This window comes from Propithecus coquereli, unplaced genomic scaffold (genome assembly GCF_000956105.1).
Source record: "Propithecus coquereli isolate 6110/MARCELLA unplaced genomic scaffold, Pcoq_1.0 Scaffold207, whole genome shotgun sequence".
Classification (NCBI taxonomy): Eukaryota; Metazoa; Chordata; class Mammalia; order Primates; family Indriidae; genus Propithecus; species Propithecus coquereli.
Genome location: NW_012145745.1, coordinates 1,919,545 through 1,936,705, shown reverse-complemented (window position 1 = coordinate 1,936,705; position 17,161 = coordinate 1,919,545). Strand labels below are relative to the sequence as shown.

Genomic DNA, 17,161 nt, shown 5'->3' with positions numbered 1-17,161 from the left:
AAAAAAATCCTAAAATTTATATGGAACCATAAAAGATCCTGAATAGCCAAAGCAATCCTGAGCAAAAAGGAGGCATCACATTACCTGACATCAAAATTTACTACAAGGCTATATTAACCAAAGCAGCATGGTACTGGCATAAAAGCAAACACATAGAACAACAGAGACCTCAACAGAGGTCTCAATAGAGACCTCAATAGAGACCTCAATATACATCCATGCATTTACAACCAACTCATCTTTGACAAAGGCACCAAGAACATACATTGGGGAAAGCACAGTCTTTTCAACAAATGGTGCTGGGAAAACTAGATAATTATATGCAGAAGAATGAAGCTAGACCCCTCTCTCTGACCAGACACAAAGATCAAATCAAAGTAGATTAATGATTTAAATCTAAGACCTGAAACTACAAACTACTAGGCAAAAACATTGGAAAAATGCTCTGGGACATTGGTCTGGGCAAAGATTTTTTGTGTAAGACCTCAAAAGCATAGGTATCCAAAGCAAAAATAGATAACTGATACTACATCAAGCTAAAAAGCTTCTACACAGCAAAGAAAACAATCAACCAAGTGAACAGACAACCCACAGAATGGGAGAAAATATTCACAAACTATCCATCTGGCAAAGGATTAATAATCAGAATATATAAGGAGCTCAAACAACTCAATAGCAAAAAATAAAATCTGATTAAAAAATGGGAAAAATATGTTCATTTCTCAAGAGAAGACATATGAATGGCCAACAGGTATATGAAAAATGATCAACATCACTAATCATCAGAGAAATGCAAATCAAGACCACAATGAGATATTATCTTACCCTAGTTAAAATGGTTTGTATCAAAAAGACAGGTAATAGGAGATGCTGATAAGGATATGCAGAAAGGGAAACCCTCTACATGCGATTGGTGGGAATACAAATTAGTACAGACACTATGGAGAACAGTATGGAGGTTCTTCAAAAAACTGAAAACAGAACTACCATATGATCCAGCAATTCCACTAGTAGGTACATATTCAAAAGAAACGAAATCAATATATCAAAGAGATACCTGCACTCTCCCATTCATTAAAGCAGTATTCACAATAGTCGAAATCAACATAAGTGTCCATCAACAGATAAGGATAAGGAAAATGTTATACATATATACACACACAATGGAATATTATTTAGCCATAAAAAAGAATGAAATCCTGTCATTTGCAGCAACATGGATGGAACTGGAGGCCATTATGTTAAGTGAAAAAATATCGTATGATCTCACTTATATGCGGTAGCTAAAAAAGTGAAAGTAATGAAGATAAAGAGTAGACTGCTGATTACCAGAGGCCAGGATGGTGGGGGAGGGGAAAAGGGGGATGAAGGGCAAAAAGAATATTAATATATTTATTACCACCGAACCACACACTTAAAAATGGCAAAGATGATAAATTATAAATGTATATTTTACCTCAATAAAAAAGAAACAAATAAATAAAAAGATATACTCAACACATGCACACTAAAGAAAATACCATAATCTATATTGGAACACTTTATATTCATCTTGACCCACACCATTTGCCAGTTATTTTTTCTATTTCCACTCAGAAGCTAATAATTCAGAATACTGCCTACTTTTATGAGTATTATAAAGAGCCAAGCCTTAGATTTATTAATTCTTGAAATACAGAACTCACCTCCGGGCCCCTGTAGTTCTCTATAGTCACTAATGCAGCAATCCCTCACAGCTAATGAGGTTCTTAGGCAGTTTTTCATTCTAATGGTGACAAAGTACAAGCCACAGACAATGCAATGAAAAATTGATTCCACAAAATTCTAAGTATTTTTCAAAACTATTACGAGAGCAGTTGCCTCAAAATATAATGGAACAATAAAGGATTAAAATGATTAGGGTTTTAATAAAGGCAAAAAAGAAATATATAGTATTCTGATGAATAGTAAATTCATCAAAAAATGAATTATTTCTGTGGAAATCTATCATAAAATCAGTGAGATCAAATCAAGCATTCTGAAGACATATATATAAAATATGCAACATGAACATAATTAACCATCAATAATCATGTGATACAAATTTGTGTGTGTCTTGAAAATTTATAAAGTCCTTTAATTCACAGTATTTTGTTCAATAAGTTTAAAAGTCTACCATTAGGGAAAAACAAAATAAAAAAAATCATGACAGGTTGTTTTTTAAAGAAACACTCTAAAAATCAAAAGCAGAGGAAGCAGTAAAATGTTTTCCTCTCTTTAATATAATTTTCATATTCATTCACTCCAACCTGATCTTCCTAGGATAGGGAGATTTATCATCTGAAAATCCAAAAATAGATTCTCCACCTCCTTAAACTGTGGTGACTACTTCTAAATTGGATAGTGTTGTGGATTAGGAGGGGCCCATCATCCACCTGTACTCTTCATTTGTCTGCAGCTCCCCTCTCCCACATTCTCACCTCCCTCCCTGCTCCAGAAACACTTCCACATATTCCTGATTCAATTCAGGATCCAGGTCATTGCTACCATCACACACTGACCCCTAGGAAGGTAACTGATATGCTGATGGCCTTGACTGAAGCAGGCAAAAATTGTTTCCCCTTCTTTCACACACTACATAATCATACGTCTTAAAAGACTTTTTTTAACAACAAACAAGAAAGTGAAAAAAGGTTACAAAAAGCATACATATATGCTCCTATCTAGAGAGCAAAGACCCCTTTTCTTAACTAAAACCACAGATTACCCTAGCTTGGTAGAATAGTAATTATGAATACAAATTCTGAAGTCTGGATGCCATTTTCTATCTATGAGAATTTAAGCAAGTTATTCAACTTATCTGAGACTGTTTCCACCACTATAAAATGGTAATGATACTATTAGTGGTGTTGTAAGGTTCAAATGATTAAATCCCTAAAAATGGATTATCATTTAGCCCAATGACCCAACATAGCAATACTCAATAAACTTTGTAATAATAATTATTATTATTTTTATATTCCCAGCTCTGTCACCTATAATCTGCCTGTGAACAATACCCAAGATATACAGACATTTAGTCTAGGTACTCTACTCTGATTTTAACTCCTCTAAAAGAAAATGATTTCTAAACTGTGTGTTGAGAACTGACCTTACAAATGTCTCTATCGTCTGTCAGTTCTCTTGGAAATCTTAATGGTTTCATTGTGAAAATAAATTAATTTATTATCCAATTGCTAAAACTCATTTTTGATTTTTAATGAATCATAGTCCAATCACCTAATATTCTAAACATACTTTTTTTTTTTTTTTTTTTTGCGACGGTTTTTTGTTTTGTTGCCCAGACTAGAGTGGCGTGGCATCAGCCTAGCTCACAGCAACCTCAAACTCCTGGGCTCAAGCAATCCTCCTGCCTCAGCCTCCCAAGTAGCTGGGACTACAGGCATGCACCACCATGCCCGGCTAATTTTTTCTATATATACATATTTTTGGTTGTCCAGATCATTTCTTTCTATTTTTTAGTGGAGATGGGGTCTCGCTCTTGCTCAGGCTGGTCTCGAACTCCTGACCTTGAGGGATCCACCCGTCTCAGCCTCCCAGAGTACTGGGATTACAGGTGTGAGCCACCGCGCCCGGTCTCTAAATATACTTTTAATATATTATTTCTAGTGCCTCATTTTTGTTTGTTTACTGAATTGCCAATATCTCAGTACCTCTACCAGTGGTTTTCATGGACCTGTGGGCAAATGAGAGACCTATTTAATGAGCCCTGGGAAATCGAAACTATGTTCATAATAATGAAAAATATTATTTGCCTTTGTTCACTGTGTTGACAATTACACGAGAAGTGCAAAAGAGTGGTGAGTAAAACTGCTGGTGCTTTAGCACAACAAGTAGCTCTGAAGTATTTGAGTAGTAATTGTACTCTTCACTGCCAGGTAGTCATAGTTAAAATAAAATGTCAGGTTCACTAAAAATGTAAAGGAATTTCCTTGAGGAAACAGAAAAATTATTAATTTTATTAAGTCTAGACTTAAATTTTGACTTTTTTCAATATTCTAGGTGACAAAGAGCAAAATGTGTACAAGGAACCATTACTCTTTCCTCAGTATTATGATTGTCTCAAAGAAATGTACTTGTGTGACTGAGTTGCAAGCTGAACTAGCCACTTTATTTGTGGAGTATAATTTTTATTTGAAAGAACAACTGACAGAAACTGGGTTCTTTTAGATTTGCGTTTGCAAAAACCTTTTTTAGGGGAGGATAATGCATAAATGAAGAATGATAATTCTAGGAAAACAATTAACAATATGTTACTACTGATAAAATTTGAGCTTTCAAGCAAAAACTCAAATTTAGAAAACTTCATCACCATGAGGTTGAGTCAATATATTTAATGACTTTTCTGATGAGTTTCTTATCACTTATACTAATATTTTCCAAATGATCAATGTCTGATATTTCCAATTTATGAACAGGTAAAAGACTCATTCAGAATGCAAGATAGATCAATGCATTTTTATGTAACAGTGTATGAAAAGTTCACTATTGCGGTTTCATATTCCACCTTGCAAGTAAGTTTTAAGAAACTGCCACTTGTGGACTTCTAGTGTAGTACCAAAAAAAAAAGAAAGAAAAGAAAGAAAGAAAAAAGGCAACAATCATCTAAAAAGGATATCAAATTGAGGTACTTCTCCATTATCCAACTGAATATATCTGTGTTAGGATGGATTCTTTTCAGATATTTTAACAACGACAAAAAAAAACATTGCAACAGACTGAAAAAGATTTGAGAATCCAGCTGCATTCTGTTAAGCCAGACTTAAAGAGATTTGTAAAAATGTAAAATAATGTCACTCTTTTCAACTCTTTTTAGTTTGGAAAATAAAGTTGTAAGAATAAAATGGAAATGTTGTATGTTTGGTGTAGTTTTTAAATTTTCTCAGGTTTAACGTTCAAAATGGTAAATATCAATATATAAGAAACAGCTACACAAAAGCGCCTGGGGGTCCTTGACAATTTTTAACAGCATAAAGGGGTCTCAATACCAGCAAATTTGAGAACTGTGGCCTGGTGACAACCTGGATGCATACATGTCGCTTCCTTATATTTGAACCCTAAGCTCCGTATCAGCCCACCCACCTAAGTTCTTCTTTCCTTTTTAAGTTTTCTGACAATTCTCAGCTCATTTGTAGAGCAGAGATAATTAGTATGTTGTATCCTGAGTTCAATTAATGAGCAGGACCAGATTTACCAACTCCCTCCATTTCCCCAGGTTTTCTCTGTTAATTTATTCCTGAGGCACAAAAACATATATTCTGATCTTATCTCTTCTACCGTCTCCTTCAGCAAACATGCACGGAGCACCTACTATATATCAGGTAATATACTAGGCTCTGAAACGACAAAGATCAATAAAACAAAGCCCGTGATAAGGTCCAACCAAGTCCCTAAGTTGCATGTTTCTATATAACACATATTCAAAGAGAAACACTTATTGAAATACTACATCTCTATTTTTTTGTTGAACCTAGAATAATGGTACAAACTTTATATGAGCTATACAAGACTGTGTGAACCCTTGTGAGAATACAAAGTAGATTAAAAGGAGAGTAAATCTTATGTCCATAATTCAAAAGCCAACCTTCAAAGACATTCCTATTCATGCCAAATCATTAGATATGAATGAAGGTGTACAACTGGACAATCTCTGGAATGAGCACTATCAGGGTCAGAGACCTCAACTCACCACCCCAAGTGTCAGAACTAGAAAAAGAATGCAGATGGAATTGTTTCTCTTTTACCCGCTGACCTTCTGCTTGCTCATGGAATGTGATCAGCCATGACTGGCCAGAAACCTGAGTAAGCAACACAGACACTTATCAGTGTACACGAATAAATTTTTAAAAGTGCATCGGACAAAGTCTGCACTTGGAAACAATAAAAAATCACCTCTGATAACCAGAGGAAACTTACAACTTCTTTTTGCAGAACTGCAGTAAATTGATTGTTTGAACAGAAGGAAAAGAGGACTTTATTGTATATACTTGAAAGATACAACCAATAATAATATGAAATTCTAGCTCTCAACTACTGCTTTCAATATTCTTTGGAGAAACACATTTGCTTTTAATTTTAGGAGTGGTTGGAGCTTGGGAACTCAAACTCGGTTTAAAATTTCAGCACTGAGTTCACAGAAGATATCCTGACAAACATTTTTTTTAATTAAAAAAATCATCATATTGAATTCTCCCTGGATTTTTAAAGGAATAGAGTACAGTAAATATAAATGATAACTTTTCATATTGGTGCTACTGAGTTATAAAAAGGTAATGGGCATATCACCTGCATTACTAACAAAGTTATTGCTAATTATTATTTTTTAATTCTCATGCCTATTGCAGAAGTAGTACTATATATGCTAAGCCAATCTTTGCATATCTAATGAGTAAATAAGATATAATAAATCTTCTAATTATAACAATGAACATTTATTCTCATTCTCCACAGTATTCCAGTAAAATCTAGAGCACTGAACCAAAGAACAACACCTAATAACCAAATTTGTTTTAATGTTTACCAAATTCATCTAAAGTCTGGAGTGACTTAATTGCCTTCCTTCAATAAATATTGTAGTTCTCAAACTAATAAAATCTCTTTATCCAAGAAATAATTCCAAAGAAGGCAGGTAGAGACAGTGGGTGGGTTTACAAGGGGGATAACTCCAAATCAAAATAAAATTACATATAAATCATGGCCTGAGTTACACCAAATAGCTCAACATATCAGATCTACATTAAAATATTTTTTAAAAATAGTAGGCAAAAGAGGATATTTGACCTAGAAATCCTTTCAGGGCTATGTATGTAAGATAAAACTGAATTCCACTTAGAATTATATCTCTAAGAATTTATCTCTATTAAGAATTATATCTCAAATTATATCTCTAATGTCCTCTAAGCCATGAATATGCTGCTTCATTCATAGAATGAACACAGCCAGCTATTATGAAAAAATAACCACAGAGAATACAAAAGGATATTAATAATAAATAGTATTTTAAATGAACAAAATCTCCACCTCACCAAAAAAGAAAGCAAGAAAACAAACACACAAGCCTCAATTTCACTAGCATTTTTTATCTGGGTCACTGCCAAGTATCACAAACCACATTTGATATTTTGTGTTTTTGGCTGATTGACACTAGAATGTCTTTGAGGGAAGTGGGGAGGGAAAGAATGAACTTAGAAAACAGCAAACAAGACTTTTCCACAGTATAGCTATATCATTTCTAGTTGATTATCAAAACAACATTGGACGTAATTCAATTAAAAACAAATCAATGATACATGGAGGTAGCAGCCTAAAACATACCCCAGGGAAGGCTAAGCTTGGAATTCTTTTGACTTCTGCTATGAAACACTAATTTCTTATGCACCAGCAGACAGAACAACATGTACCTATACCATGGCATTGAACAACCCAGTTTTGTCTGAAGAAACAGTTCATTTTGTCTGATCATTCAAGCACATTGCATGCATTAGTGTAGGAGGGAAAAGAAAGGATTACCCTAAATCAGAAGATAGTGTCTAAAATGTGAGGGCAAATGAAATCAGGAATCTCCCAAAACTTGGCTGAGCACATTAAAATTAGTCACTGTCTATAAAGAAACTGCCAAGACTGCTGAGGATGTGAAAGTTAATACTGCCCTGGTGTAAACTGTCAGCCTGGCCTCCATCGCCACTCCCCCTAAAAAGCTATGGTATAATGCCGATTTCCTCCAAAGCTCTTCATTTTGGAATAAGGATTCCTAATTCTAAAAGTGCCCGTCTTCCAGTAGACTTCGTTACCGGGAGGAGGGGTGTTTAAGTTAGTTCAATGATTTAGCTTAGACGAATGGATTTTTTTCCTACTCTGGAATGGCTAAAGGTTACTTACTAGCCTTACACATTTGATTGCTATGAGGTAAAATGTAAAGTGAAAAAAAAAAAAAGTCTATTAATTATTTAGCTTCAACCATGATTAAAACTAAATTTACATCATCCTTTGTTAGTCTTTGTGACAGAACATTTTCATATCTTCCTGTTTGTAAAATTAATAATAAACAATAAAGGTAAATACTAATAATTATAGAAAGTGACTATAAAGAGAAAGATCTTTCTAAGAAGCATCAACAAATAATAAATGACTACAAAACCATTACCTCTGCTTTCTGTGTTCTGGGAAAAGCAGTTGATTTTTCTATGGCATAAACATCCACCAGGTAAAGACATGCTCCTTGCTCCCGATCCAGAATGGCTGCAGTCTGAATTATGCCAGTGTGTCGTCCAATGGTAAAGAGGCGGCCAACGGTTTTTTCTTCACAGCGAACTGAAACAATATAATACTCCACCGGGGCTTCAGACCCTCTGGGGCTAGCTGCTTCTATTGATATTACATTGGTGCCAATGGGTTCCCCTTCCTTCAAAATAGTTATATATTTGGGTTGAGTAAAAACAGGTCCATCAAGGCCCTGAAGAATGACTGTCAATTCAGTGGTCGATTTCCTCCTTTCAGGGCCAAGGTCTGTGGCTGAAACTATAAGGTTGTAGATCAACTGTGAAGGCACCAGTGCTGAAGCTACTCTCAAGTCTCCACTGTAACGATCCACAATGAAGGTGTCTGTGTCCCCATTGATGATCTCATACTCCACCTCTCCATTAGCACCTTCATCTGGGTCAGCAGCCATAATCGTTGTCAGAACAGAACCAATCACAGCTGAAGGGTCTGCAGCAAGAGCGTTTTGTGATATAAACATTGGGACATTGTCATTGAGGTCTGTAACCAAAATGGTCACATTTTTCAAAGCATACCGTCTAGTTTCTATGGGCACAGCTTGATCATTGGCTTTTACAGTTAACTCAAAGAGATTAGCAAATTCCCGATCTATTTCAGCATTAGTATATATAGTCCCTTTGACTTCATCTATGCCAAAGTGGTTGCCTCTTGGCATCTGTTGAATGATCGCATAGGACAGTTGCCCATTAATATCTGCATCAGGGTCGTGTGCAGTCACCGAAACGACAGATGTACCAATGGGAATGTTCTCAACGATAGACTTGAAAATATCTCCAGGAGGAAAGCTAGGAGGATTGTCATTAAAGTCCCTCACGTGAATAACCACTGACATTGTAGATGAACGAGGAGGCCTTCCTTGGTCTTTTGCTGTTATATTTAGTTTATACAAAGACTGTGTTTCAAAGTCCAATTTTTTGGCAAGAAAAATACTCCCAGTGTTTGGGCTAATGCTAAAAGTCCCATGGTTGTTAGTCCCAGTAATACTGTAATGTAAATCAGCATTGTCGCCTGAATCAGAATCAGTTGCAGTAACAGAGGACACGAGTTCACCAATTCTCATGTTTTCCAAAACATCAACAAAGAGTGTTGATTTAGGGAAAGAAGGGGTATTATCATTTTCATCTAAAATGTCAATATTTAAGGTACAAGTTGAATTGAGGGAAACTGTCCCTGAATCCACTGCTTGAATTACAAGGGAATAGGCAGGTGTTGCTTCATAGTCTAATTTGCCAATTAGTGCTACCTGACCAGAGGAACTGTCTATAGCAAACTGTCTTTCTTCATTTCCTTTTATTATAGAATAATGAATAAGTCCATTATTACCTTCATCAACATCTGAGGCAGATACTCTTAACACTTGTGTCAGGTTGGCTGCTGATTCTGATATTGTAGCTTGGTAAAAGTCTTTTAAAAATCTGGGAGCATTATCATTTATATCCTTCATGTAAACATGTACAGTGGCCTGATCCTTGAGAGGCTGAGGGAGCCCCTGATCTGTTGCTATGACTGTAAAGCTAAACACTGCAGTTCCTCTCCGCCTCATAAGAGACTCCCTGTCAAACTGATGAGTATTTGTAATTTCCCCAGTGATAGCATGCAACTCAAAATCTGGCTGCACCATTTCAAAAGAATACCTTACTTCTCCATTTGGCCCAAAGTCTTTATCTACAGCACTTACTTTGCCCACAAATGACCCAGCTTTCTGCTCCTCTTCAAAGTAAAATGTGTAATTGGTGCTGTTAAAAAGAGGTCTGTTATCATTTACATCTTCTAAAATTACAGTAACATTCACAGTAGCACTAAGGGGTTCCACTGCTCTGTCAAAAGCAACAACCAATAAAACATATCTGTCTTGAAGTTCACGGTCCAGTTCACTTTTTATATACAATTGACCATCTGGGAATATGCCAAAAGCATCCCCTGTATTTCCTTCAGCAATGGTGTAGGCAATTTCACCATTTGCTCCTGAATCCTTATCAGAAGCTTGTACTTTAAAGAATCGAGAATTCACAGGTTCTGACTCAGAAATGGTGACCTCATAAGAAAGTTGGTCAAACACTGGTGAATTGTCATTTACATCATGGACATAAACTGTTAAGATAACACTAGAGGAGAGCTGTGGAACACCCATATCAGATGCCAAGATCTCTATTTGGTAGGAGCCAGCATGAACATCCAACGGTCCTAACAAACTAATGTTACCATTCTTTTCATTGATAGCAAACAAGTTCTTGGGATTTTGCTTCAGACTATAGAGTACCATGCCATTGACACCCTCGTCAGGGTCCACCGCTTTGGCTTGGAAAATGCTATGACCTGCCTGCCAATTCTCTACCACATTTACACTCTCTACTGCTTGAAGGAAATGGGGAGAGTTGTCATTCAAATCCTTAACTGTTATATTAACCACAGTATCTCCAGTCACTGTGCCCCCACTGGCCACCACTTTCAGCTGATAAAAGGATTGCTCTTCTCTGTCAATCACACTTGCTGTGGTAAGCTGCCCAGTGACCTGGTTGATAGCAAACATACCTTTCTGATCCCCAGTAGTAATGAGATAACTGATGTTGGAATTGAGATCCATGGTGGATGCAGACACACTACCCACATGATATCCCAGAGCCACATTCTCAAAAACCACGAAGCTGTAGGCAGCCTGGCTGAATACAGGTGGGTTGTCTTGAGTGTCCAGAACAGTGATGGTTACTATTGCCTGGTTGGGAGATTGCAAATTGCCACCATCAGTAGCCACTATTTGCAACTGGTAAGCTGTTTTTTCTTCTCTGTCTAGGGCCATTCTTGTAGAAATAACCCCACTCTGAGCATTGACCTGAAACCGAGACCTGTCCCCAGCTGATATACTATATTTGACAGTTCCATTGGGACCCAAGTCTGGGTCAGTGGCAGACACTGTGGTGATATAGCTACCTCCAGGCTCATTCTCCTGAATATGAGCAAAATATTGGACAGGGTAGAACACAGGGCTGTTGTCATTGATATCCATAAGACTCACATTTACGCGAGCCATTGATGACTGAGGAGGGGAGCCCAGATCTGTGGCTAGAACCAACAGGGAGTAGAAGGCTTGCTCCTCTCTGTCCAAGGAGGAAATAGTACTCAACCTCCCGGACACAGGATCCAGACGGAAGGACCTCTGGTCCGTCTCAGCCTCTTGTAGGGAGAAGCGCACTGTTCCATTATCACCCAGGTCCCCGTCAGTCGCCCTGAGTATCAGTAGTTCTGTCCCCGTTGGGGCATTCTCAACCACAGACACATTATACCCTTCTGGTTGGCTAAATACTGGCTTCTCATCATTCACATCTAGGAGAGTTACCACAAGCTGGGCGTAGGAAACCTTAGGGTGAACTCCCTGGTCCCGGGCACTTATATTCAGTACAATCTGGGAAGCAAGTTCACGGTTCAAGCCCCCAGCAGCCCCAGTGGTCACCAGGCCGCTATGTTCGCTGATATGGAACCATCCTAGTCCATTGCCAGAGACGATGCTGTAACGCAGATTAGCATTGAGACCAGAGTCGCCATCGGTGGCAGATACCCCACTCACATAGCTTCCTGGAGGCGCCTCCTCGCTCAGGTTCACTCTGTACACTTGCTGTGCAAAGACAGGAGGATGGTCATTGATGTCATTGACGAAAATCACCAGGCTTGCCACAGAAGAGCGCGCCTGGACCGCTGCGGCAGGGGGCGCCCCGTAGTTATCAGAGACGGAAACTGTGAGGTTGTAGGAAGGGATGCGTTCTCGATCCAAGGCGCTGGCCACTTTGATTAGGCTCAGGTTCGGCACTTTGCTGCTTTGCACTTCAAAGTGTCGCTGCTCATTGCCCCCTAGGATCTGCACCGAGATGTTCCCGTTGGCCGAGGGGGAATCTGCGTCAGTGACGGTGAGCAGAGCCACCACAGTGCCCACTTGTGCGTTTTCATCTACCGAGGCGTAGCGCGAGGTGGCAGGGAAGTAGCGGAACTTCACCACGGGGTCATTGTCGTTCACATCCAGCAGCTGAATCAGCGCCTCGGCGCGCCCAGTGAGGGAAGGTACGCCTCGGTCCATCGCCTGCACCGTAAGCGAGTACTGGCGGCGGGCTTCGAAGTCCAGGGGCTCCCGCACCGTGATCAGTCCCGTTTCCGGGTCCATTTGGAAGGGGGTCCCTTCGTCCTGCAGCCGATAGCGGATGTCCGCGTTGGTGCCCTCGTCTGCGTCCGCCGCCGCCACCTGGAGGACGCTGGAGCCCACGACCGCGTCCTCAGGCACCCCCGCCTGGTAGTGGGAACTGCCAAAAACCGGGGGGTTGTCATTAATGTCTTGCACAGTCACATTGACCTGAAGGTAGCCCCGCCGCTTCGGCTCACCCTTGTCCTCCACCTCGACCAAGAGCTGGTACTGCGGCGTGACCTCGCGGTCCAGCCCGCCCTTGGACACCAGATGCAGGAACGCGCCCTCTCCGCTCGGGTTCAGGGTGATGTCCAGGCGGAAGCGGCCCGCCTCGTTGCCCCGGATGATGCGGTAGGAGCGGTGGTCAACGCCGTTCGAACCGATGTCCGAGTCGGTGGCGGTGTCCAAAATGACTTGGCGCCCGCTGCTACTGTCCTCCTTGAAAGTGACCACGATCGAGGGGTCTGGGAAAACCGGGGCGTTGTCATTGAGGTCCCGCACCAGCACTCGCACTTCAGTGGGGTAGGTGGGCGCGCTGGAAAGGACCACCAGGTTGATCACGTCGCTGGGCAGGCTCTCGCGGTCGATGGTGGCGGTGGTGTACAGGACTCCGGTGCTACTGTTTATGGCAAACAGGGCGTGGCTTTCGCTGAGCCGGTAGGTGAAGCCAGGGCGCGTCTGGATGGTGCCCACCAGAGTGCCTGGAGGTTGCTCTTCCAGCACTTGGAACACCTGGCGCTGCTCGGCTCCGCGGACCCAGGCCGGCCCCGGGAGCAATGACAGCAGCCAGAACACTCGAAGGAGCTGAGATACCGATCGAGTGTGCAGCGGGAGCCACGGACGGCCAGGAGCACTGTCTGCTGCTAAGTCCATGGTCCTGGCTCCCTGGAACGGTGTGAGGAGAAGGAGGGGGGAGGGAGCAGACGGAACGATATTTACAGGGATCAAGTAGCGCCAGCAAAGATGCAGCCAATGGCTCGGTCTGAGACCTCTGCTATTTCAAAGAACCTCCAGTCCAGCAAAAGCAAGTTGTATCAGCAAAAGGATTCAGGTAGCCGGCTGGACGCGTAGTGCAAGAGAGATGCCGTGGAGAAAAGAGGCAGGGCATTCCGCGGGACACTTGTGAGTTGAGTTCCCAGAAAAGTTTCTCAAACCTCTTATAGTTCCCCACCCCCTTTACTTTGTTTTTGAATCCAGAGAGTCTCGGCGTTCTCGCCTGGGTGGGTGAGAGTTGGAAGAGGTGGCCTGCATTTAAGGTATGTGAGGAATCATTGCAAATAATCGTCTTCAGAAACTTTAGAACTTACCCACAGCAGAGAAACCGAAGGGGGAAGAACAAACGCCCGTAGCGACGGAAGGCACAACTGCGCGCTGGAGGGAGAGCGGTGGGGAACCGGGAGGATAGAGCTCCTTTCCCAAACGCTGGAGACGAGGGATTTCCTCGAGTCCCCACTCCTCAGAAACAAGACTGCAACGCCCCTCCAAACAGGGCTCCAGCGGTGGCCGCTGAGGCCCAGGCGGCGGCGTCTGCGCGCGGGCAGCCGGGGAGTTGCGTTCCAAGCGCTCCGCTTCGCGCGCTGGCTCCGGAACCTGGGAGCGCTCAGCTCTGTCCCTTCCCCTCCAGCAGCCGCCGCCGCCGCCGCCGCCCCTGCTGCGGCTTCAAGCCCGTGGTCCGGCACAGGCTACAGCCGACGCTCCTCGGCATTTTTCACCTCTGCCAGGGCGCCTGCCGACCCATTATTTGTACATCCAAATCGAGCTCGGGTCCCGCCTTCTTCTCGGCCTCGCAGGGGTCGGGCAGAAGCAGTGCGCGGTCCCCGAGTCCCCTCCCCTCACCATGCCAAGGGGATCGTTCTCTGGCGGCCGCAGTCGGAAGCCCACTCTAGTGCGCCTTGCCCCTGCCCTGGTTAGCTTTGTTTTTATTGTCCCGTGTCAGTTTCACTTTGTAATCCACAAGGCTTTTTGTTTGGGGCGGGGGGTGCCTGGTCCCTCTTTCTCCTTCACCATAGGCGGCGGAGGCAGGGAAGTCGGCGCTGGGCTGTGGTGGCGCCCTCCGCAGCTCCGGACGGCGCCTGTCAGCGCTCTCCTCGTCGCCTGCCGGGGCTGAAGGTTGTAGGGCTGTGGAGCGAGAGCTCAGCGAGCCCCTCTCAACCTCCGCCCGGTCCCTCACAGTCTCCCCGCCCCTCGGCCGCTGCACACACACGCACACGCGCGCACACACACGCACACACACACACACGCGCGCACACGCACACAGCGCGTCGTCGAAACACAGAGGGGGAGGGAAGAGCGCGAGCTGGAGCCGGACTCAGAAACTTTGCTCGCCACTCATTGATCCCCACGCTTTAGTTCGCCCGACTCCCCCTAGCTCCCGGTCCTGTCACCTACCGCCCCGCCCTCGCCTCAGCCCCATTGGGCCGGCGCTGGGGCAGCCCCGCCCGGCACGCCCGCCGCGAGCGCCCTCCGCCGTTCCCGGCCTCCGACTGGCTCCTCGGGATGCTAATCACTCCAGCCTCCCGGAGGGCTGTAGGCGGTCTGGTGTGGGAGCCCGGCGAGGCGGAGGCGCTAAGAAGGAGGGGTGATTCCCACCCTCTTTTTTTTTCCTTTTTGGTCAAATCTTGGCCAGCGTTAGAGCAATAACAGCAAAAGGCGGCCGCAGAATCGATGGGGGTGGGGTCAGGTTTGTAGATAAATAACCTTAGTGGCGGAGTCTGGGGGGAGACCGTTAGGTTGTTATGCTAGTAATAACTCAGGGGTAAGGGGGTCGAGAGAAATAAAAGAAAGGCGGGGGGTGAGGGTCTGTTAAAGCGGGGAGGAAGGATTAAGCAAAGCCTGTCTGGGAATGCACAGCGCAGATTTACTTTAACCGTTTCCTGCCCCTTCTCTTTCTGAGCGAGATCTGCTGTACAATGTGATCCGACAGAATCCAAACCAAATCTTCCCCCTTCCTCCTCTGTCTACACAGCGGGCTCCCTGCAGTCTAGTACAACCTAAACCCTAAACCTGCACCCTCTTGCCCCTCTCCCCCATCTTCCAGGTGACTAGGGGCACGGAGGCCTGGGTACCAAGCGCCCTTTGGACATCCTATAGGAAAAGCCAGGGGGACTCAGTGTTTGTTATATTTTGTTTTCCTTCCCAACTGGATTCCAGGTGTCAGTAGCCCAAACCTTAGGGTTTCAACAACAATAACAATGGCAGCCCTTTGAAAAGAGGGAGATCTTTTCCTGTTGGGAAGTTAGTTTGGAATTTTGTTGCCTGGTGAAATATTTCCCTCTCGATATCTTGTAGCCAAAGGAATCCTAATAAAGTTTTGTTTTGTTTTTTGGTCTGGGGGAAGAATAGATATGATAAAATAGAAGTTGATAAATTTAAACAATTTTTTTAAAAAAACATGCCCACATGTGACATTCTGCACTCAGATTAACTTTCGTAAGTATTCACTCTGGCTAATTTTTGTGGTGGCATGCATCGCTTCTTTAAAGAAGAAAAAAGTGACTAGGAATCAGGTCAGTACGTTTTCCCTTTAAGGGAACCAACTTAGATAATATGAATTTAAGCCAAACAATGCAAATATAGGGCATATGTCATACATTTCTGCCACAGGGACCCCTCCAAACTTAAAACTTTCTGTGCCCAGGGAGGATTCAGGCATGAGTAAATATTGCCCTCTGCTGTTCTATGTCAGTCTTACATCTTTAGTTGCCTGGTTTCTTGCTTAAAATTAAATGCAGAAACTAAGAGGATATGGTTACAAGGCTAATTCCTCCACCTTGCCTAGGGATAGTGGCAAAGAAAAAGATCTTTAAGAATCTCCTCGTGCCTTTCTTTATTTAGGGTAGGAAAAAAAATCAAGAGTAATAGGGCAAATCTTGCTGATGCAGACAGCCTGTAACCCAAAACTTATATGTGGAAACCTGAATTCTAAAACCACCACCAATTCCTTTAGAACAGTCACTTTTGCATATTACTCTACTGTAATACAATGAGTGAATTGGAACCAGACAAAAAAGTCAAATTTAACCATTTCTGTATTTTTAAGACTTGAAAACTATTGAAAGCATTAGACTCCAGTCTTCTTTAAAAGAGATATTTTAAAGCCTTTAAAAAAAATCATATCTGCCAACAAGTTACAATCTTAATACCATTATTTTTGGTGTAATTTAGCAAAGAAAGATTTGTAGATTACAGTGGAGCCAAAATTTTTACAAACCAGTGCAATGATGTGTGATTTTAAGAGAATATTACTGTTTTGTTTTGTTTTCTTTTGTTTGCTAATGCAGCAGTGCGCAACATTTTTGGTACCAGGGACCTATTTCATGGAAGACAATTTTTCCACTGACAGGCTCCTGGGGGCTGAGGCTGGGGGAGTTGGGGGCGGGGCAGAGCTCTGCGGACAGGGGTTGGGGACTGGGGCTAATGCACTATAATGTATCACTCGGATGGGAAGAAATATAAGGAAATCATTCAGATACTTGTAGGAGATCATGGACTTTTGTTGGTTTGCTTGTTTGTTTAGAAAGCCTATGGGATAATCTTCAGATTTAGTCTCAGTAGTAAGTTTGCATTATTTATGAGTGAATTTGATTTGGGGAAACAGGTGAAAATCATTCATTCTGTGAAATGGGGAGTGTTCAATCTGTGTGATATGGATATATTTTTAATTTAAAAATAAGAAAT

At 42.3% G+C, this 17,161-nt stretch overlaps 1 protein-coding gene across 1 annotated transcript in view; it reads right to left on the bottom strand.

Annotated features, from left to right (window-relative positions):
• The window catches only part of FAT4 (FAT atypical cadherin 4), a 204,298-nt gene extending 190,941 nt beyond the window's left edge, over positions 1-13,357 (bottom strand). The window contains exon 1 of the mRNA XM_012644174.1: positions 8,183-13,357. Within this exon, the coding sequence (XP_012499628.1) occupies positions 8,183-13,357 (5,175 nt within the window). The remainder of the gene's footprint in view (positions 1-8,182) is intronic.
• Between the last annotated feature and the right edge of the window lie 3,804 nt (positions 13,358-17,161).